This window comes from Pseudorca crassidens, chromosome 12 (genome assembly GCF_039906515.1).
Source record: "Pseudorca crassidens isolate mPseCra1 chromosome 12, mPseCra1.hap1, whole genome shotgun sequence".
Classification (NCBI taxonomy): Eukaryota; Metazoa; Chordata; class Mammalia; order Artiodactyla; family Delphinidae; genus Pseudorca; species Pseudorca crassidens.
In genome coordinates, this window is record NC_090307.1 from 68,562,428 (window position 1) to 68,584,587 (window position 22,160).

Consider the following 22,160-nt stretch of genomic DNA (forward strand, 5'->3'; position numbering starts at 1 on the left):
GCCCCCCAAGGGAGGCAGAGAGGAATCAGGGTCGTTGAAAACCAATAATTTATCAAAACGCTGTGTGTGTATGCGTGGAAAGGTGTCGCGACAGACAGGGCAGCGGTGGGCAGGCGCACAGGGAGGGGACGGTGCCTGGATGGTGGGGGCAGCTTGCCGCTGCGGCCTTGCGGGCGGTGGGGAAGCTAGACATTCTTGCCGCGCAGGCGCAGCTCGTGGCGCCGCAGGTGGTTGTAGAGCGACTGCACGTAGGTGAAAACGCACTTGGGGTCGGGCTTCTTGCCCATGATCATCATGTCCTCCACCTCCACGAGGGGTACGCAGTCCACCAGCATCCTGCGGGGAGGGGGGCACGGGGGTGGTTGTCAGTGCCGGCCCCGACTCTTGCGGCGACCCTCTACCCAGAGGTCTTTACAACGCCGCAGCCCGCTGGTCTTCCATAAACTCGACTCCTGATCGACTGAATGGGGGAAAAGCCTTCTAGGAAGGCAGAAGCCCCAGGCCCCAGCCACCCAAGCCTGGAGGCACCTCTGTGGGGAGCAAGGCCAAGGCATGTGGAGATTAAGGAGGAGATCCTTGCCCCATCCCTGCGCCCAGGCGCAGCAGACCCAGCGCAGGGTTGGGGTCTCAACCCCTAGCCCGGGGGAGGTCCTCACTCCAGACCCCACCCACTTCTCTCTGGAGGGCCGCCTCCTTCTCACCCTCAATGGCACACTCCAGCTGGCACAAGCCTCTCAGTGGGGCCGTTGTACCCAAGAGGCCTCAAATCTTTCCCTGCACCCAGGACCCACTCCAGTGACCCTCTGGGCCCAGGATTATCTGCCAGCTCCCTGGCTTGGTACCTCCTGCAGAGCAGCCTGAGAACCCCCATCTGCCTCAAGGGACATCCCTGCTGTGTGAGATGGTGGCCAGGGAGGTGTGTGTGTATGTCTGAGAGACAGTTCTTTAACTCTTATTACCCACTTGGGTAGAGCAGGGGAAGCAGATGAGTGTCCCAATCAATACGAACTGGACCAACTACATCACATTCAGGGGCAGGACTTGCTCCCTCCCATGTGCCATGCCTGGCATATATATGACAGTTAGCACTGTCAATGTTGTTAAGTGAGTTTCCTTTGGCAAGGAAGGCATGAGGGCAGGAATTGCTCCTGTTCCCAAGACACCCAAGGGCCCAGGACTACCTTCCATCTTGTGCCTTCAAGGTCAGACCTTCAATGTCAAACAATGTAAGGGCTGGGGCCTACTCTCAGCTCACCAGGACTCCTTTGGGGAAGAAGCCTGGGAAACAGGAGACCTGTTTCTGTCAAGGCTCTACTCCTGGCCAGCTGTGGAAGCTAGAGAAAACCCTGCCCCGTGACTCAGTTTCCCCATTTTTCTGCAATAGTATAGTCATTCTTTGCTTCATTTGAGTCCTTGGAAGCACCTAGGATGAGTGAGAGGTTTCTGGCTCTCTTGTTGAGGTGCTATGTGCCCTTGAGGTTGTCTCTGCCCCAGCTTGTTTCAGTTGTACTATGGTGAAGAGGCGGCTTCTCTTTGCAGCTTCTTCCAGCTGTGGCTATCTCCCCAGGGATCCTGGCCTCTCCCAAAGTGGAGCTCCCTCCCATCTCTGGTGTCTTCCCTGGAGACCTTATAAAGCCATTGTTTACACCGGGGCTCACGGCTCAGGGCTCCTGCTGCCCCAGTGACAGGCCAAACACCAGGCAATTCGAGCAACAGCACGGCTGAGTCACACTTTCCAACTGGAACAGGGCCGGACTGAGCCCCATTCCCTCCAGGCTGGCCTGCTGGGCAGCAGCTCCTAAGTCCATATATGACCTGGAGACAGCACCAAGCCCATCTTTCCCTCACCTGCACAGCTTCTCTGAGTATATGTGTGCACGTGTGGGCTGCCCCCCACAATGGCTCCAGGCCCCAAGGGGCATCTGAGTGCACTGCTAGCTCTGTCCCTGATTCACATTACTTTAGGCAATCCCCTTTCTCCCTCTGGGCCTTCGTCTTTTCTTCTCCCTACAAAATGGGTGGGAAAAGTGATGGGGCAAGGAAAACAGCCACAAGGTGGGGAGTCTGGAGTTCCAGTTTTTGGCCCTAGCTCTGACCTAACAACCCCTGGCACGCTCTGAGCCCACCTCTCTCCTCTGAGCTCCTGGTCTGTAATGGGCAGTTAGTGCAGGATCTGAATCTCTACTGTGGCCCTGAGGTGAGATGACCAGACAGGAAATGCCACAGCTGGCTTGGGGATCCAGGACTCCCACCAGAAATAACTTCCTGTTAAACTGGCCTCACGCCTGAGCTCCTCAACTTGGAGCATGGCACCCCCAACTTCCCAGTGCACAAACTGGAGGCCTGGGAGGCTTCCCTGACCCTCATTCTCCCTCCCCAGTGGGTCCATCAAAAACCCCACCCCTCCGCTTAAGCTTCTCTAACTGTCTAGTCCATCCCCTCCCCTCCCCATCCCTCATCCAGGCCTCACTCAAGGATTGTTCTTCAATGCTACCAGACCACATATATCCCTTCTCTGTTTGAAAACCTTTTATAACTCTTGTTGTCCTCAGAAGGAAGTTCAGACTCCTGACTGTGACCCCTTCCTCCCCCTCACATCCAGACTAAATAAACTTCCTTCCCTTCCTGGGTGTGCCATGCCCTCCACCTCCCTCGACCCCACCCTTGTGCACTGGCTGATCCCTCTGCCTGGGACTCCCTCTCCTTAAGCCTGAACTTGTCATTCAGATGCCAGCTTAGTTTGCACTTTTTTGAGAGCTGTCCTGGACCTGCCAGCTGGGTCGGGTGTCTCCCCGGGGATCCCATGGCCTCCTGGGCTTCCTCCATCTCAGTCCTGCCCACCTGGCTCATCACTGCCCATTGAGGAGAATAGCCTTGCCTGTGAGGTCCTGAACAGAAGATAAGGCCGTGCCTGGCTCCTTCTGGCTCTTCTCAGGGTCCCCCTGCTTCCCCACCCCCACTCCTGCCATTTCCCTGGCTTTTCTTTGTGCCCCACTGAGCAGATTCCAGCGGGGCAGCGTAATGGGACAGGGGAGCAAGGCGGCATTCCTCACCGTGGGACCCCAGCAGGGGTTAGGACTTTTTGGTTTTTACCAGCCCCTTCTGGACCAGACAGCGGTAGAACTCCTGGATGTACGTGTACACGCACTTCCAGTCAGGCTCTCGAAGCCGCACCATGTCCTCTGTGTCCAGGAGCTGCGGGCAGTCCGCATGGGTCCTGGGGAGGGTAGGGGGCCGGGAAGGGGCAGGGGGGCGGGGCCCGAGCGGGGCAGCAGGGGAAGAGGCAGAAAAGAGAGAGGGGAGGAGAACAGAGAGACACACACATACACACACAGAGACATGAGTTCAGTTACGTTCTCAGTGCTGCAGTCTGCCAGCCCCCCGCATGCCCCCTCCCCTTTGTGGACGTGCCGCTCACTACCCATCACTAATGGTGTGCAATGCAGACAGGGGTGGGGGGCCAGATCAGTCACAGGTGCAGAGAACTCTCGGGGCAAGCGGGAGGGAACAAGGGGTGGGGGCGATGGCGTTGGCGCTGAGGTTGGAGAGGAGGGCCGTGCCCCAGGGAGGGGGGGTGAGGGAGGCGTGAGAGGAGGTGGAGGGAGGAGAAAGAGGAAGAAATCCGGGGGGAAATCAGAAAGAGAAAGATAGAGAAAGACAGATGGAGGAGGGTGATGAGGGTGAGGTGAGCAGATGGGGCAACGATTCCAAAGTGGAGGGCTTGCTGATGTCCTATATAAGCCTCTGGCAACACCTATATAGGCTGGGCGGGCACGGTGCCCGGGCCAGGATCCTCCTTTTGGAATCTCCAGCCGGGATCCCGTGGGAGCAGGAAGCTCTGGTGATAGTGGGAGGAGAGCAAGACAGAGAAAGGGAGAGATAGAGGGAGAAGGGGGCAGAGGGAGAATGGAGGGGATATGGACAGGGCCACCTGATGGGCCTTGGCCTGGGCTGGTAGGCGGGCCTCTGGCTCCTTCGTTCCGGTGGGCACCTGGCACATTCAGCAACAGGTGGGTGGGGTGGAAGAGGATGGGGGCTTTCTGGGGAAGGGGGTCTCAGCCACTGAATGACAGTGCAGCTGACCAGCTCCAGGGGGCCTCAGGGCAGCTGGGCCCGGCCCAGATGCCCAGCCCCAGACGCCCAGCTGACACCAGCAGGGCTGGGACCCACACTTACTCAGCGGATGAGAAGGCCACCTCGAAGTTCTGGCGCCGGTTCTGTGGGCTGAGCTGCCCATAATCGAAGGCTTCAGGGAAGAAGTTGTGCACCAGGGCACAGAAGGCCATCCCGTCACTCCAACTCGAGGAGAAGTTCTGGATGTCCACATGCTATGGGTAGTGGGAAGACTGGTCAGCTCTCTATGTCCTCCACCTTCCAGTATTTTGTTTGTTTTGTTTTTTAACCACACCATGAGGCATGCATGCAGAACTTCCCCAATCAGGGATCAAACCCATGCCCCCTGCAGTGGAAGTCTTAACCAGAGTCTTAACCACTGGACCACTGGGGAAGTCCTCATCCTCCAGTGTTTTGGTAATCCAGATCTAGGGAAACTGAGCTCAGAGAGGCCCTGTAGCTTGCTCAAGGTTGCACAGTAGGTAGCCTCCTCCAACTCAGTTTGTTAACTCCCGTGTCTGTTGCTTAGGGGGACAGAGTGACCAAGAGGCGCAGCACCACCCAGCTAAGGCCATGGTCATGCCCTCATCACTCCTTCCCTTATGTACAGAAATTTACCCAGTGCCTCTGACAGAACAATGAGGAGGGGACTCTAAGGGTGGGGTCTGGCCCTGAACTGTGCCCACCATCAAAGGGCCCTCATTAGGCCCTGCCCCTTAATCACTTATCCTGGAATGTAGGGCATGTTATGTGTCCTTTGAGCCTGTTTCATCCCAGAAGAGGAATTCCCATCTTCTCTGCCAGACATGGTGGCTGTGAAGGGTACAGCTGCAGTTGGGGCCTTGTGAGGGTGAGGAGGCCCTCGCCTGGCCACCTGGTCTCACAGAGCTCACCTCGTAGCCACGTGTCTTGGCTCGGCACCAGTCCAGCAACATCTGCTTGATGCTGTTGGCATTGGGGACACCGAAGCTGGTGGAGCGCTGCACAGCTGCGCGGGGTCCGCCAGAGCTGCTGTGGGGGTGGTGTCGGGAGCGGGGTTACAAGGGGCGCCTCTTCCATCGGCCCACCGAGTAGGCCCCAGCCCCGCCTTCTTTACCTTCAGGCCCCGCCCCCCACAGCTCCAGCCGCTCCCTTCTCGTCTCTGGCCCCGCCCACCACAGCCCAGACCCCGCCCCGTGCGGCCCCGCCCCGCCAACTGCTGCTCACCAAGCGGTGCCTTCCTTCTCCAGCTTCTCAATCATGGCCTTACGCGCCTGGGAGGCCGAGGTCTTGGGCAGGCTCTGCGCCTTCATCAGCTCTTTCTTCTTCTCTGCCTGGAGTTTCTCCAGCGCCGCTAGGCTGCCGGGCCGCGGGCTGGCTTCATCCTCTCGGTCGAAGATACTGAGGGGTGGGTATGCCACTGTTAGGGCCGGGGAGGGCCGCTCCTGAGCCTCGATCCCCACGGGTCAAGGGAGGGGCCTTGTCACACTCCAGATCCTACTCTCTTGCGGTATCTTCACCACTGGCAACGCCGGCCAGCAAGGGAGGTGCTCTCATCACATCCATTTTACAGAAGAGTAGACTGAGGCTCAAACGACAAGAAAATGGGAGCCAAGCTCTTTTCAACAGACTTGGACCCTGGGGAGTTTTCTGCGAAGGCTCATTGTATCGTCAGGTTACAGGTGAGCTTAGATTCTGAGCCCTATCAACTAATAATGACAACCAATGTGATAACAGTAATGGTAATAATAATAATAGCTAGTGTCTATTGAGCCTTTTCTATGTGTCATTTTAAACTTCACAAGAGTATGGAGGGGCTCTTACCACTTCCACTGAAGATGAGGAAACAGAGGCCTTTGGCCTTAGATTTCAGAGAGCATGGGGGGCAGCGCAAGGACTTGAATATAAGTCTCTGACTCAGAGTTCCTGGACCCCTCTGGTTCCCAGCCTGAATTCTGATCCTACCTGCCCCAAAATGCTCTATAACATCGGGTGTATCCCACCTTCATGGGGCTAAGATGTAAAGATGCTCTGTGACATGGGACATGGTCTGTAGACACTGGGAAGTGGCAGTGCCACCAGCAGCTCAGTGTGGTGGGGAGGCTTCTCTAAGACCCCGAGCAAATCTCTGGCCTCCCCCATGGTGCGGTTGAGAATTAGGTGAGATGGCAAGGCAAGCAGGAGTGGTTTGACTCCCACTCTGCCCCCCCCTGGTTGTGTCCCCTCTTGTAGAATGGGTGTGCAGTGAGGTCCCCTGAGACACTGACTCCTCCATGGTCTGGGAGTGGGTACCTGTGCTCACCTGCCCATCTTCTTGGATGATGAAGAGGAAAAGGTCTTAGTTTGCATCATGGTGCTGCCACCACCATCTGCAAGAAAGGGGAAGGGGAGCAGGGTGAGGTCCTGGGCTGGATGTGGGAGATGGGGCGGGAGGTTGGTAGAGGGATGGAGGTAGCCACAGGCAGAGAAGAGAAAGTGACGGCTGGACAGAGAGACACACAGATGGAAGTTCGGAGAGAGTTTGAGGAAGGTGGGCTGGCAGGCAGGCATGAGAAGACGCCAGGCGGCCTTACTCTCTGAGCGCCTCACAAAACTCGACTCCACCGTGGTGGTGCGGGCCGTCCGTCTGCCATCATCTGCAGGGGCAGGGATGAGAGGAAGGGTGTGAGGGGCACAGGGTCCAGCAAGGTAGACATGTTCCCACCCTGAGCCCTGATCTCTGCTCAGCCCCTTACTGGAGTGGACGAGCTGCTCGGTCTTGGTGACAGTGCTGACAGCTGAGCCATCGGCTGTCTGTTGGCTGTGTCGCGTGGTGGTCTTGGTGGCCGTGTTGCCACGGCCCTCCCCTGGGCGGGCCCGTGTCTCTTGCAGCCGCCGTTCCCGTTCCTTGTCCCGCTGGTCTGGGCGGGGAATGCCCCACGCATGCCCAGAAGGCCGCCATCGCCCACAAAGCACATATGCACAGGCACACGGGGCACACAGATGGGGTGGAGGGCAACTTGTTAGCAATACTGAAGACACAGGGGACAACGGTCCTCTCTAGGAGTAGCTGGGGGTGAGGGGGTAGCTATAACTTGGGAGGGAATGGCGGGGTGTGGTGCACTCAGAAACAAGGGGACATGGAATAGTTGAACTCAAAGGGAAAGTATTTGGGTCCAAGAAGGGAGTTTCTGTGGGAATGAGAAGCTGAGTCCGGAGGGAGTATCTCCATCTAGGGAGGAAGCAGCAGAGGCCAGGGAAGGAGAAGCTGAGTGAGGGCAGTAGCTGAGCAGGCCTTCAAATAGGTCTTAGCAGGGAGAAGAGCAGCTAGAGGAAGAAATATCTAAATCCACGGATGGAGTGATTGTAGGTATCTGAGAAGCAATTCGATCCAGGGAAAGGGTAGTTGGGAGAGAAGCTGACAAAGGGGGTAACTGGGCCTAAAGAAGAAGCAGGTGGGTGGGCATAGAGGCTGGGTGGCCATCCGTGGGCCCTGCAGGAAGCAGCTAGATCCAGAGAGGGAGTAATTGAGAGTATCTGGAGAAGCAAATGAATCTAGAATCTGGAAGAAGGAATAGCTGGGTCTGGGGAGGAAGTAGCTGTGTTCAGGGAAGGGGAAGCAGGGAGGAAGCAGAGGCTAAGGTGGTCATCGGTGGACCTTGAGGAGAGAGAAGCAGCTGGGAGAAGGAGTATCTGGATTCAGGGAAGGAGTACTTGACAGAACTTGGAGAAGCAAGGAGGAGTAGCTGGGGGAGAGAGTAACTGGGCCTAGGAAGGAGAAGAGAAGCTGGTTCTCGGTCTAGGAAGCGGGAGAGAAGCAGCTAGGGAACGGAGCAGCTGGATCTGGGGAAAGGAGGCAAGGGAAGAGCTGGGTCTAGAAAAGGAGAAGCTGAGTCTAGAGAAGAAGGTGGGGAGGGCGTTACTGAGCTGGAGTGTCCACAAATATACCCCAATGAGGGGAGCCGCTGGATCTAGGGGGAGGCATGGGGCTCTCTACCTCTCTTCCTTTGTCGGAGCTCACGTAGCGCAGCCCGGATGAGCTTCCGCTCCTCAAAGTCCGTAGTTTGATCCAGCTGCAGACAGAGTCCCTGTCATTGCCTATCTGGTGCCTGCTGGCCCTGGCCCCTGCCAACCCCCAGTCCACCAGATCTGGCCATACCATCTTGTCCAGGACACTCTCATCCTCAATGGTCATCAGCTCCTCGGTGCTCAGAGGGCTCCGCCTCTCTGGTGCTTTGTCCACGCGGGTCTGCTCGGCGCCATTGGCCACCTCCACTGCTGCAGAGGGGGGCTCTGCTGGTTCTGGCTCCATCTGTGTGGTGCGGAGAGGGCAGGGACTTTAAGCAGGGGTGTAAATGAAACCAACCATGCCCCAAAGTACAGGGGGCCAGGCCCTGGGGCTTCTGGCACAGCCTTTGAAATACCGCTAGCCAGCTGGACTGCCTGCCCAAGGATGACCATGTTGATGTCAGGCTCACAGAAGAGGTACTGAGAACCTTGTTGTAGGGCTTCCCATGTACCCAGAACTGTCTTAATAAATTAAGGGAGGCAATAATGGTGATTTCCATTCAGTGGTGAGCACTGTATAAACACTAGGTATTTTACTGTCCCTATTTAACAGAAGGGAAAACTGAGGCTCAGGGTAGCTGCATGACTTGCCCACAGTCCTTCTATAAGTGTGATGCAGACTGGGATCTGAGCTGAAGCTAGCCTAACTCCTGAATCTGAGTTCCTTCCGCGGCTTCATTCCCACCCCCCTCCCAGGCAGGCTGTGCTCTGTCCTGCCTGCTCCCAAAGCCTGGGTCCTCCTGGGCCAGTGCCCAGGCAGCAAGCACATGCCCGCCCTCAACACACCAAGGGAGCTGGACCAGGGCCCATAGGCTCCTGACCAGGTGTCTGACCGGGGCTGCCCAGAGCCAAGTCCTCTCTGAAGCTCGCCCCTGCTCCCCACACCCCCTAGCATGAATCACCCCCTAAGGGGCCTCCAACCCCAATCTAGCCCCCCACCCCTCCCAGGGCATCTTCCCAGCCCCTTGCAGACAAGCCCCCAGCCCAACTATCAGAGCCCCTCCCCTCCTGGCAGGGCCTCTCTGTTTGCTGTAAGAGTAAGGAGAGCCGAGGTGGCAGCTGCTTCAGGGAGGCTCGGCCTGGCAGGGGCAGGGAGTGGGGGTGGGGCTGGAGGCTGGGCCCCGGCCAGGGGCTGCCAGGGCAGCCGCCACGTGTGCCTCAGGGCCAGGAGCCTGGCACCATCTCGCCTCAGTCTTGGAGCGCTAGTGCCCCAGTCCCCTGTACAGATAGGTAAACTGAGGCTCAGAGAAGGTGGTAGGCCACCTAGGGTCACTGAGCAGAGGCAGAGCCTGGCTCAAAACCACCCGCCTCCCTGCAGCCCGTAAGGACTTACGAGACTGCCGCTGTGGGCAGGGCTTGCAGAGGAGCGGCGGCGGGTGCTGAAGGCAGGCGGGTGGGCCACAGGGGTCCCAGCATCCTCGGCCGCCTGGAAGAGGGCCTCAGGGTCCGCAGCGGCCAGGAGCAGCTCACTGGGCTCCAGCTCGGGCTCAAGGTCAGGCACAAGTGGGACCCCCAACCGCAGGCTCAGCACCTCCACCTGCCTGCCCAGCGCATCCAGCCGCCGGCTCAGCGCTGCTGTCTCCGCCCGCAGCTCTTCAGCTGCCCGGGCCACCGGCTCCACGGCCGAGGCAGCTGCCTCAGCTGCCTGGGTCACTGCCGCCCGGCCTGCCTCCGCCACTGCCCGCAGCTCCTCCAACGCCCGGCCCAATCTCTCCTCGAGGGCTGCGGCCAGCTCAGACCTGGGCCCCGGTACCCCCGGCATGGTGATGGTGGGGGCTCTATGGTGGGGTGACGAAGGGGGCAGTGGTAGGGACTGCTGCTTCTGTCTGGCAGAGTCAGTCTTTGCAGCTGGCCTGAGGGCGAAGGCAAGGGCAGTGGGCCTGCCCCGCCCCTGCTGGCCTCCCAGCCCGCCACCTGCCAGCTGGGGCTGTAGCCCAAATAGAAACCTATTCTGGGCTCCCTCTGGAGGGGCAGTGGGGGAGGGGTGGCCTGCCCAAGCAGGCGGACCGCCAGGCCTGGCCCTGGCCCTGCAGAGATCACAGACTGGCAGTACAGCAAGTCTGCACAGGTTCTGAAGGACTGCCGAGGCCGGGGCCCCATGCCCCATAGGTGGGGAAACTGAGGCAGGGAGTAAGGCATGGGCCTGTCTGGGCCACCACGTGCATTAGCCTTGAGGACCCAGTCTGCCAGACTCCAGAGCCTGCGTCCTCTGCCCTCATGCCATGCTGTTTTAGAAAGCTTTGAACTGATGGGGGCAATGGAGGCACAGAGAGGCGGGACTTCAAGCAATCTGTAGTAGCAAGTGCCTTATCCCTGAGATAAATGTCCTCTGCCTGCCTCTGGTGCTCAGATCCAACCACAGACTCTGAGCAAGTGCATTACAGGCACGCGATTTGCCTCCCCTTGGTTCTGGCTGGGGAAACTGAGGCAAGTAGGTGGTCATACCTGGCGCTCCCTGTGGCACCTCCCATCCACCCCAAGGGCCTCAGCCACCCTCTCCTCACTCCCTTGGCAGAGAGCAGTTAGGTCCTGCTCTGTGAGGTGAAGGGTGCTTTCCTGCCCCCACCCTCTCCCTATCACCCTTGAGAAAGCCCAAAGCTGGCTCTAGCCATTTCACCTCAAAGTCCCATTCAGCCCCTGGAACAGCACAGAGGCCATTACCTGGGCAGCTGGGCAGCCCACTGGGGAACCCTTCCCAGGCTGAGCTCCCAGCCAGCTGATCCCGGGCTCCAGAATGAATAATGGAAGGGTGCAGCAGATTCAGTTCCCGTGGCACCTGCTAGGCTGCTGCCTCACCTGACTGGCACCCCCTTGCCTGTCCCCCCTCAGTGCTTCTGCCCAGGCCCCCCCCCCCACCCCGAGTTGTTGACGCAGATGGTAATCACTAATATCCAATCTCCTAACGGGCCAGGCTGATCTTGGATGAGCAGATGAACGGCTCTGCACCTTGGGGCTGAGGTTCAGTATAGGCTGGGAGCAGGGCCACTGGGGCTGCTACAGGAAGAGGGGGGCAAGCCCTTATTACCCTTCTCTGAGCCTCAGTTGTCCCATCTGTTCACGAGGAATGAACCGACCAATTCTGGAGTAAGGACCAGAGATCATCATGTGGGAAGCTTAAGGCCAGTACAGAGTGAGCTTCTGACATGTCTAGTGGCTGATAGGTGGGGGTCTGGCCTTAGCTCTGCCACCAACTGTCTGTGGACTGTGGTCACCTTCTCTCTGTGGGCCTCAGTTTCCTGTGTGTGCTGTAGGGGAAGAGCAGAGCAGAGGAGCCCTGAGAGCCCTGCACCCTGAAGCAGTCTACATGAGCAGGCTGACGGTGAGGCTGGTGGGGTGAGGAAGGGCTCACCTTAATGCTGCAGCCTCCTCGGCTACCAGGGGAGGCATGGCTGAAGCTGGTGACGTGAGTGACACTGCCCAGCCGAGCCAGGTTCCCAGGGCTGCTGATATGCGTGATGGTGCTCTTGCCCCCACTGCTGGTGCTAAGGAGGGTGGGGGGCGCCCGCAGCCCCAGCATCAGTTCTGGATAGGGAGAAGGACTATGGTCAGGATCAGGTGGGGTGAGGGTAATTCCAGTCCAGGTTGATGGCGCCCAGTGCACCCTCTGGAGACACCCTGAGCCCTGACCACAGCATCTGTCCTATGTGCAGAGCTGGGTGGCTGCAGGCAGTCATCCCCAGCAGTGGGGAGGCAGCGGGGAGGCCTACCTGCCCTCTGGTTGCCTGTGGGCAGCAGCACCCGGCCCGTGGAGGCCTGGCCCCGGCCATCCTTGATCTCGATGGTGAATGTGGTCTTCATACTGGCCCCTGGCTCAGCAGTGCCCACGGCCACGGCTAGCGGGGCACTGGGCGCCTCTGAGCGGGCCATGGGCCCCCCTGCTCTGTTTTCAAGGGGCCTGACAGCCAAGCCCCGCCCCCTGGGGCCCTCCTCCCTGGGGCAGCTCTGAAGTTGGGCCAGGGGCCGGGCTGTTCCTCGCTGATCCTTGTTGAACTGGGAGGAGGTGTCACTGGGGCCCCGTGAGGAGGGGCCCCTGGAGGAGGAGACAGGGGTGGTGCTGATGTGGGAGGAGCCTGGGAGCCTTGCAGGGGTCGAGGGACCTAGGGCTGCCCGGAGTGGGCCTTCCTGGAGCCCAGCAGCCATAGGAGAATCGGATGTGAACTTGCGCACACGGTCCCGTACGGAGCCAGCCCGCTGGAACAGGGAAGGTCCGCTGGCAAGGGGGGTGGGCTCTAGAAGGGACAGGAGGGCTGTCAGTGGTGGGATGGGACAGGGACTGCCCAGAGCCCGGGGTTGTGGGAACTGGCAGTACCTCGGTTCTGGACTGGCTGGCGGGGGCTCAGCACAGACAGGGAGCGTTGGCAGGGGCGAGGGCCAGCCAGGTCTGGCAGCATGGGAAGGCGGTGGCAGCCATGTGGGCACAGAGAGAGGAGAGTGGATGGTGGGGTCCACCTCTCATAGTCCTCTCTTCCACACCTCCTCAGCCTCCCAACCCCTTCCTGCACCTCAACCTCCCCAGCCTCCCCAGACCATCCTGCACCTCCCACAGCTCCTAGCCTCCCCACTCAGCTGCGTCTCTCTTACAGGCCCCTCCTTCCCTGACCCCGGGATAACTTGGACACTCCTGGGGGCTGGGGCTAGGCTTGGGCTGGAGGAAGGGTGCCCAGATTCTCCCTGCTGATGGGGATGGTGGACACCCCCCTGGCCAGCACTGCCCACGGCTCCAGCTGGGAGATGGGCGCACTCCCTTATTGGGGAAAAGAATGTGCCTGAGGCCTGTTGCCTTTCAAGGCTGCAGGGAGGCCTCTGGCCATGGGTGCGTGAGTGGGGGGGTGGGGAGGGGTGGGGACACCTCAGGAGCAGTGGGAGGAGTGTCAGAGCCTGCCTGGACCTGAGGGGCACTGGAGCCATCTAGGCACAAGAACCCATTTTCCAGGCAGGGAAGGGGAGGCCCAGGGAGGCAGATGCCCCTAGCTATCTCTGCTGGAACCCTACCTGCTCTCTTTGTGTCGGAGGGACATTTGGTAGGGCCATCAGCAGCAGGGGGCTCTGTGGGGCCAGGCAGGAGCTGCAGGGGAGACACGGCATGGGCAGGGCCTGACTCCCAGACTGGGGAGCTCACCTGCCTAGCATCCCTGTCCCTCATCTAGACTCACCTTGTTGACCACCTGCCCCTCCGTGCTGGGGGTGGCTGGAGGCTCCTGGGGCTCAGGGCTGGCAGCCCTGGGCGGGCTGGGAGGTGGCTTGGGGCCACCCAGAGCCTCAGTGGCAGGGCGTGGGGCCTCGGCAGGCTCCAGTGGAGGCTCAGGAGAGGTAGTGGGGGGTGAACTGTCGGCTGAGGCAGGTGAGCTGGGTGTGCCCCCAGGTGGGGCCCGAAGCAGTAGTGTCACTGTCGTCACGTCATGGCTGGTGCCATTGGGGGTTGGAGTTGGCTCTGGGACCTCTGCCTGCTGCTCCTGTTCCTCTGGCTTTGGCACCTGCGGGAGACCCGTGGGAGACCCACAGGATGTGGCCAAGGCTCTCCAGGCTGGCAGGCACCCAGGGCAGGGCATGCAAAGCAGAGGGGCTGGACACGGTTTCCTGCAGGCACATCTGCCCAAGCACGGTCACTGGCACACCATGGGCCGTCTTTGATCCCCACTTCCCAACCTCTTGGCACTGCCTAGTCAAGGGCAGTTCAGAGATGACCAGATCCTAATGGCAGGGGTTGGGGACAGCAGGAGACCTGCTGGGGACTCCCAGACTTAATCAATTTCTGGCGTGGAGGCCCCTGACCCCTGGCCTCTGCCTGGTTAATTATGGGGTTAGTGGGTAGTCCTGCCAGGACCAGGGACCCAGCGGCCTCTGCTGGCCACTTAGGGAACCTGCACGACCCGACCTCTCACCCACACTCCCTGGAGAACAGAGCCGAAACTGGCCCCTGACAGCAGGACCTGATAAGCCAAGGTAAGGAACTGGGCTGTACGGAGGGGGAGGGGCAGCCTCAGATGGTTTAAGCTGGGCAAGTACCAGGATCTGATTTTCATTTTAGGGAGATCCCTCTGTCTGCTGAGTGGAGGCTGGATGGCCAGTGTGGGGATGGAAGGTAGGTGTGGAAGCGGGGAGGCCAGCAGGGAGGTCAACAGGGTGGTAATGAGTGACAGTCAGGAACCTGGGAGCAGTGTAGACAAGCTGGTTTTGCGGGGGAGGCCTGGGTAGAGACAAACTCTGGAGTGGAGACATGTGACTAGAAATTGCCTGGGAGAGTGGGCAGAGGCCTGACAGAGTCCCACTGTCCCCCAAACACAAGCTGGGGGCCCCCTCAGTTAAGTACCAATCTAGCAAAGACACATAGGCGCTCTGTGCTGCTGGCGTCCATGGGCACAGGACCTTGCCCACATCCCTTACCTCACACCGGTCCAGCCTGTGTGCTGCCCGCCCCTTGCTGTCCTCTCTTGAGCCACTGCTGGGACGCCCGCTGCACAACCTTCCAGCCAATGTGGCGGCTGGAGGGAAAGGGAGAAGTGTCAGGTGAGTGGCAGGGGGTCAGGGTGAGGCGTTGCTGGGGGCAGCATGCAGCAGGGCAGGGGTGGGGCCAGGGCAGGGCACGTACCCTCAATCTCCTGGGCCCGTACACGGCGGATGGCGGCTCGGATCAGCTTGCGTTCCTCGTACTCAGCAGCGCCTCGCAGCTGTAGGTGAGGGGTGGGCCACGGGTATGTGGAGTCCAGGTCTTCACCTGCCCTGCCCCCATCCCCTGCCCTGGCCCAGGCCTCACCAGTGTGGTCAGCTCCTCCACATCACTCATGGACTCCAGCCGTCCTGCCAGCCGTGCCAGAGCAGCCTGCTGCTCAGCCTTCCGCTGCTGAGAGCTGCAGGGACACCATGACTATAACCTCCATTGCCAGGGCCAGGTCATAGAGGATGTGGGCTGAGGGCAGAGGCCAGGACAGGGTACCTGGAACCTTGGCAGAGGGGCAGGTAGCTGTGCACACCCTCTGGCTACACGCTGGCACATGCACGCCCATGGACCTGAGCGCTAATATCACATGGGCGTGGCCAGGACACCATGACCGGCATGTGGTCCGTGCCCACCAACATCCCTGTGTACTCCAAATGCGTGCCTGCGCTGCCATTTGCACACCCAGATGGGCAGCAGACACATGGCTCATGCCTGCCTGCACAACACGAGCTGAGCCCTGGCACATTCAGCCCCACCTGCATGTCCAACCCCTCGCCACTCACTGCAGCCAGTTCTCCTTGTTGTCCTGCCGCTCGGCACGGAAGCGCTTGGATGCCAGGGCCTCCTCCTCACGTTCCAGCTCCTGCCGCTGCAGCTCCCGGATGGCTGAGCGGATGCGCCGCCGCTCTGCTAGATCTGCTGTGACCTCCAGCTGCAGGGCAAGGGGTGGTGAGGGGCAGGTCATTTTGGCTGCCAGGGACGGAGGGCGGGCACTGGCCGCCCACGGCTTGGCCTGGGGCACAATGAGTGGTCTGTCTCCATTCCCTCTGCCCCAAGCCCGTCATGTGCCTGCCTGCCCACCCAAACTTGGTCTCAGGGGGAGACTCAGATCATGCAGCGAGGGCTTCTGGACACCCCACCGTGGACTAAGATTCACAGAGTGGGCAGCCAGCAACCACCCACCTGTGCCAGATGCCAAGTCAGGCGCTCATTCCTGTGACTCGACTCCTGCCTCTTAGAGCCCTTCATCAAACCCCCAAGAACCAGGGAGTCGTGGCAGGAGAAGGGAGGCCATCCTATGGGCCCCTAACAGTGTCCCTGGGGAGGGAAGGGTGATTGGGCTGCTGGAATCTAGCTGTGAGCACGAGAGACTCCCAAAGTACCACAGCCCTGTTGATGGGTGGCAGCCTCGTCCACACTGGACAGATGGGGAAACTGAGGCAGGGGCAGGCCCTCAGGAGTCATAGCTCCCTGCCTGGCTGGGGGCTGTTGTTCTCTCTGCACTGGTCCTGCTCTAGCCACTACTGAAGGGGCAAAGGGGCCGGGGCTCAGAGTGGGAGGGCCAACACCCCTGGGTGCACTAGGGTCCACCCAGGGCCCTAGAGAGGGCATCCATGGGGGACAGGTGCTCCCACCAGCTTCTTAGCCTGTCACTCCCTGGGAAATTGGGGGTGGCTGGTCTAACCAGGTCCAGGAAAGGGCACCTTCTCTGGGCAGTCAGCCAATCCTGTTGCCCCCCTCACTCCTCTACCCCCTACAGAGCCTCTGTGGCTCAAGGGAGAGAGGACAGGCCCAGGGCCCCCAGGAAGATAATGGCAGAGATAAGCCTCCAGTGTGGGTGTGCGCCAGGTGGGAGCAAGTATAGGCAAAGTGATTTCCTCCGCCCCCACCCCCAAATCATTCAGGGGTAGGCCCAGGAACCCTCTACTCCCTTCCTTTTTAGTCTCTTCTCCCATCATTCCTTCCTGATCTACAGGGGAGCCTGGTGGGAGGGGGAAAGGTTTCAGCAGGGAGTGTGGGCTGGCCCAGCTTAGCCATGAGCTCACTTGTCCCAGTCTGAAGAGGGTAGAGACAAGTGACAGAGCCCTCCAGGGAGCCTTCAGTCTTCACATTCCTGAGGAGATATGGGAGGGCTCCCGGAAGGCTCAAGCCAGGACCCCCAGCTGGCTCCAGCCCCAATCCAGTCCTGGCTGGGTGGTCAGGATCATATCCTTAACATCCCTGGTCTTGGTTAACATCTCATTTGTCAGATGGGACAATGGCCTCCCTTTAGGGCAGTGGGTGAGGATGGGGGCAGTGACTTGGGGTCCTCCCCCACCTTGCGGAGCTATGTATGGTTGGTTCCAACCAGTCAGGATGGGAGAGAGAGAAGTGAGGGCAAGTGAGGACAAGATACCCAGAGGCATCTGTAACATTTACTGAGAAACCATGTGCTGGATCCTGTGCTGAGCCCCTTACTTGTCCTAACTTCACAGAAACCCTAGGCAATTTATTACTCCCATTTGACAAATGAGGAAACTGAGGCTCAGGGGGAAGTGATTTGCTTATGGTCAAGTGACCTGAGCCAGGATTTGAACCCAGGTTTCCATGACTCCAGGGCTTTCCCTGGGCTGAGGATATCTCTGTGGCTGGGGTCTGTCTGCTATGGTGGGTACCTTGAAGATCCTTGTACTATATTGGGGACCCTTCCAGCCTGGACTAGAGAGGCCCTGGGGCTTAAGGGGGCCTATCATGTGGGGGGGTGGAGAAGGCTCACCTTCCCACCCTCAGTCCTGGCCTTGACTCAGGCCCAGAGCCCTCTGTGGTACACTAGGAGATTCCGGGCTTGAGGGGACAGCTGGTCCAGACCCTCCTGTGCAGAGAGTAAAGAGGCTCAGAGATGCAATGACTAGCCCTTTGTCTCCTGTGTGTCCCTTCCCAACCCCCTGGGCTCCAGAGATGGGGTTCTCCTCCCTGAAAAAAGCCTGATGTGGGAACTTGGTCACTTCTGCAACCCCTGGGAGCCTCAGTGTCCCCCTCTGGAAAATGGGAGCCTCTGTCTGATCCCCCGAGTGGGTGGGGCAGGGCTGTGGAATGGACAACCTCATCCCACTGGTCACCCTCCCGCATGACCCTTCCCTTTGGGCCTGGAGACAAAGGTCCGCCCACAGTGTCCCTGATGTGTGTCCTGCGTTCCCCGTCCTCTCAGGCCCCACCATCCTGAGTGGAGGGGGCTGTTTTTGGGAGGGAAGGAAGTACAAAGCGCCATTGTCCACTGGGGTAAAGGGAAGGAGATGGGGGGGTTTCCGAAACTGCCCAGTGAAATTCTCCTGGGAGGAAAGAGGGTGCTTCCTCTTCCCGGGGGGCCGGGCCTCCGGGTACTTTGTACCCTCGCTGCTGGGGGCGTCTGACAGGCCCCGGCGTCTTCCTGGGCCTCAATCTCCCCACCAGCACTACGGAGGAGACTTTCCAGGCATTCGCTCAGTTCCAGCTCCTCCAGTTGACCGATGGGGGACCGGCCGGCAGTGAAGCGTGGCCTAGCCAGGGGGCGCTGAAGGCCCGCGGGCCCCGCGACCGCAGCCGCCTGCACCGCCCACGCCTCTCCCACGCAGCCCGGTGCAAGGCGCCCAGCCAGGAGCCAGCAGGACAGGAAGCCGCCCAGGTTCCGCCTGCTTTAACATCCCCGATTACAGAGAGGAAACCCAGGTTCACAGGTCACCCAGCTAGTGAGTGTCAGAGCTCGATCTCGAACCCGGGACCGAGGCGGAGGGCGTCCCTATATGTGGCGGAGGAGCACGTGGTGCTCGTGTCCCCAGGTGTCTCCATCCCGCACAGCCCCCCTCCCTGTTCGCAGGAATGTGCAGGAGCCGAGGTTGGGAGCGGGTCCCCGGGTCCCCAGATCGGCCGGACGCTGGGGCTCGGGTCAGCTTTCCCTTATAAGGCCCGGCCCCGCGGGGAGGAACCCGGCTCCGGACGCCTCAGTTCCTGCCAGGAGGCCGGCGCCCGGGGCGGGACCCTCGGCAGCGCTGGGGCGCAGTAATGGCGGGCGCCCGGCGGTGGAGGACCCCGGTCCCGAAATGGGAAAGACCTCCGGGGTCCCGAGACGAGGGGCGGGGTCTTGCTAGTCCTTTCCCAGGGAGGGGGCCGGGGTTGGGGGAGGGCGGACTACAGCCAATGCTCCGGCTTCTCTGAAACCCTTTTCCAGCACCCAAACCCGCATGGGGTGGGGGGTGGCGGCTGGAGAACCCTGAGCCTCAGAGTGGACCCCTAGAGAAGGGGATGAGCAAAGGCCTGGCTTTCTCTCCACTACCCACATTAGGATTCTGACTGCCTGATGGGAGGTCGAGCTGACGTGGTGGGACCCTTTGGAAACCCATCTCCCTCAGGCTGCACACAGCGCCTGTGGCGGTGGCAGACACCCAAAGTCTAAGGTGCTGTCCGAGGACACAGAGGCCGAGTGCCTTGGGTAGATGATGGCAGTGGCTGGGCACTGCCCAGTGACTGGGCTGAGCTAGCTGGCTCCAGCCCCTGCCTCCAGAGAAATGGTATGGGGGTGGGGTGGGTCATTTGCCTTCTCCCAGGGAAGGTAAATCTTTAATTTACCCGCTGGACAAGGGTCAGGGGCTGGGGGGCGGAGCTCTGGCCCCTCTTCCAGTTCCAGTGCACCCTGCCCTTGCTGGTGGGCACATGCCTGCCCTGCTATATTGCCCCACATCCTCTCTGTGCATGATATGTGTGTTGGGGGGGAGGGCGGGCTTCAAGAAGAAGCTGGGGAAAGGGGATAGAGTGGGCCCATCCTTCTTCCATGCCAAGATCTGGGCCCATGCCTCATTCCATCCCCATGCCAACTGTAGGACCTAGATATTATGTTCACACACATTCCCCCCACCTCCCATTTTACAGATAAAGAAACTGAGGCTCAGAGTGGGAAAAATGACAGATTAGATGTCACAGTGTTCATAAGGGTCCCCAAGGCCTGTCTCTCTCTATGGGCTCTTTTGGACTTGACTTATCCAGGTCTCTTGGTCCCCCATGACCCCTTTTGGGGTTTGTTTGGATCCTGGCACACCCTTTTCCGAGCTGGGTGCCGTTGGGCAGGTGACTTCACCTGTCTGAGCCTCAGTGTCCTCCTGGCTCTTGGAGCTACTGTAACCATTCTGTGAGATGGTGTGCTTAGCGCCCAGACTGCTCCCTGCTGTGCCCTGGCTTATTAATCATTGCTGCTACTGTTATCATTGGGCCAGCCTCCAGGGGTGGGTACTGCCCAGGCTGTTGCTTGAGAGAGGCAAATCCAGCCTCCCCACACCTGTGACTGCACATGGGTGAGTCCTTACCAGTTACTATTTAAACAGGTGGTGGCAGTGGGGGGCTGGGAGGAACAAGGCCTCAGCACCTGGCATGGACAAGCACATGCCACCAAGGCCTCTGCATCGGCCACGCGGAACAGGCCCCAGCCCTGTTCCCCGGAGCCCTTCTCCTGCGCCCTCCCCCATCACCTCCTCTTGTCAGCTGAGAGGTATCCTGGACAGGCCCTGCCTCTCTGGCCTGTCTTGTCTGTCCTCATAGTAGGGATAATGGAACCACTTACCAGCTTCCGCAAGGCTCCCTCATCCAGCCCAGCTAATGTTTCGTCCGCCATCTTGCTGGCCCCTAGCTCTGTCCGTCGCCTCCTGGTGAGTTCCCCAGTGCCTTTGGCAGCTGACACCAGCTCAGGGAATTCTGCAGGGGACAGACATGAATCAGGCCTTCTGGGGCCTCTAGAAACCACAGGCACTTGGGCTTTGTGCCTCAGTTTCCCCCTCTAAGCCATGATTATCCATTGGTGTTTGATCCTTATCTGTGATGTGACTCCTGGCTGGGAGGTGCCCTCTGCCCTAGGGTAGTGTGCTGGAAAACTCAACAAACCAAGAGTAGGAGTCCCTGGTGCCAGTCCAGCCAGCTGGACTGCTAGCTTGCTGAGTGGCCTAAGCTGGGCCCTTGCCATATCTAAGCATCAAACAGGGAGGGTAGGGACCTGGATTGTGAAGCCAGGGCCCAGTAAGGCCCACCCAAGCTGTGCTCACCACCAGGGGGTGCCCACCACACTCCACAGCTTCCTGCCCCACCCACCCATCCCCAGGGCCTGCCCAGCCCCCACTCACCCCAAAAGCTCAGCCTCTGGCTATGGGCTAAACCCATATCCAAGTCCTTGCTGCCTTTGCCACTCTCATTCCCCCAGGTAACTTAAGCCATTGGAGGTAACATTCTGTCTTCTAATTCTTGAGGACAGCCCTCTGTACACACCCCTCTCCACTCCTCCCCTTCCCGCCCTCCCCCTGATGCCAACTGCCCTGACCTCATGAAGCCAGGTGTCTAGGCACCCCGCTCCTCCTGCCAGTTCACACACTTAGAATTCAATTCAGCTGGAAGAGCCTTCAGAAACTGATCCGTCCAGCTTCTGGACTTAGGCAAACAGGATTGGAGAGGACCAGAGGATTGTCATGGGGGAAGGAGGATCCCAAAGACCCAGAGGGCAGGGAATGGATTTAATCTTGGCCACCTCTAGCTTCTGAAGTCCCCTTCCAAAGTGCCCTCAGGGGCTCAGGACACTCCTTCTTGCTCTATCACTGCCTATCAAAATGGCCCCCTAAATCCTGACCCAGCCTCCCAGTGTAGCTCTTTCCTTCCCCCTGCAGCCCTAATATCTTTCTGGAATTTGAGGGCCCACAGCGTGACACACCGTAGGTGCTTAGTTAATGTATGGTGACTGAAATGGCCCCTGGATTGCCCCCGCTCCTGTTGATTCATCACTCAGTCATCCCTTCCCCCTCCCCAGTCACTTGTCGAGTCATCCCATCCAGTGAATGGGTCTGGGGAAGGTCCTAGTCCACACAGTTGGGGTTCTTCGGACTCTGCCTGTTCAAGTCGCTGCTTGCTTTTCCCATCCTTGTAGGCTCGGACAGGTAGCAACCTCCCAGCCGCCCTCTGCTGGGGTCCTTCACTTAGCAATCACCAGACTTGGGTTCTGTGGACACTCTGAGTTCCCCCATGTCTTCTGAGGGGCAGGGGTCCCTAACGCAGAATCTAGGACTCCCAGGGAAGTCTCTTTCTCCTCAGGGATTCCTGCCGCTGCTCCACTCCAGTTCCATGGCTCCCTGTCACACAGTGTGAGGTCCCCGAAGATTGCGAGGGGTCTCAGAGGAACGTAGGAGCTTCCTCAGGGTTTCTGCCCCCACAGACTAGCACCCCTGAGGGTCGTAGAGCCTCCTGGAGGTCCGTGAGCGTCTTTTCCCCAGGCCTCAGAACTTTATCGCATGGGTTAGAGCCCCTGTGGATGGGTGGGGGCTCCCAGGTTCAGGAGTCCCATAACCCTGGGAGTCCACCTATCCGGGTTCCACCCTCGGACCCGTCGGGGATCCTGCTGCCGCCCGGAGGTCCGCACACCCACCTCTTAGTCCGGCCCGCCCGCCCGGCACGGGCTCAGCTTAGGTCGTTCGGGATCCAACAGATGGATTAGGAGCGGTCAGGCGGAAGGCGCCGCGACCGGGATGCCAAGCCCGCTCAGCAACCGTCCCCGGGATTCTGCAAGCGCCGCCCGTCCAGCCGCGCCAGCAGCCCCGCGGGT

At 59.8% G+C, this 22,160-nt stretch overlaps 1 protein-coding gene across 10 annotated transcripts; it reads right to left on the minus strand.

Moving 5' to 3' along the window:
* Positions 1–31: 31 nt before the first annotated feature.
* SMTN (smoothelin) lies at positions 32–22,130 on the minus strand. 10 transcript variants are annotated; one of them, XM_067700219.1, is made up of 21 exons: positions 21,984–22,130; positions 20,145–20,275; positions 15,361–15,509; positions 14,894–14,987; positions 14,729–14,807; positions 14,524–14,621; positions 13,293–13,613; positions 13,132–13,204; positions 12,449–12,520; positions 11,847–12,368; positions 11,489–11,661; positions 8,231–8,383; positions 8,069–8,144; positions 6,828–6,992; positions 6,666–6,728; positions 6,395–6,461; positions 5,320–5,493; positions 5,007–5,124; positions 4,177–4,328; positions 3,054–3,217; positions 197–336 (listed from the first exon to the last, which is right to left on the minus strand). In XM_067700219.1, the coding sequence occupies exons 2-20, from the start codon at positions 20,193–20,195 to the stop codon at positions 3,073–3,075; spliced, it is 2,745 nt and encodes a 914-aa protein (XP_067556320.1). In that variant the 5' UTR covers positions 20,196–20,275; positions 21,984–22,130; the 3' UTR covers positions 197–336; positions 3,054–3,072. The 10 variants fall into 10 exon arrangements, with proteins under 10 accessions (XP_067556319.1, XP_067556326.1, XP_067556320.1 ...); XM_067700218.1 differs by lacking the exon at positions 3,054–3,217 and having other exon boundaries at positions 32–336; XM_067700225.1 differs by lacking the exons at positions 3,054–3,217; positions 21,984–22,130 and adding an exon at positions 9,473–9,565 and having other exon boundaries at positions 32–336.
* Between the last annotated feature and the right edge of the window lie 30 nt (positions 22,131–22,160).

Bases quoted from the DNA above. Each gene is read 5' to 3' on its own strand.
- SMTN (XM_067700215.1), bottom strand. From the start codon at position 20,195: ATGGCGGACGAAACATTAGCTGGGCTGGATGAGGGAGCCTTGCGGAAG. The intron at 6,729-6,827 runs GTAAGGGGCTGA...CTGCCCCTGCAG, and splicing joins CGAGCAGCTCGTCCACTCCA to ATGATGGCAGACGGACGGCC. The intron at 5,494-6,394 runs GTGAGCACAGGT...CCCACCCCTCAG, and splicing joins TCATCCAAGAAGATGGGCAG to TATCTTCGACCGAGAGGATG.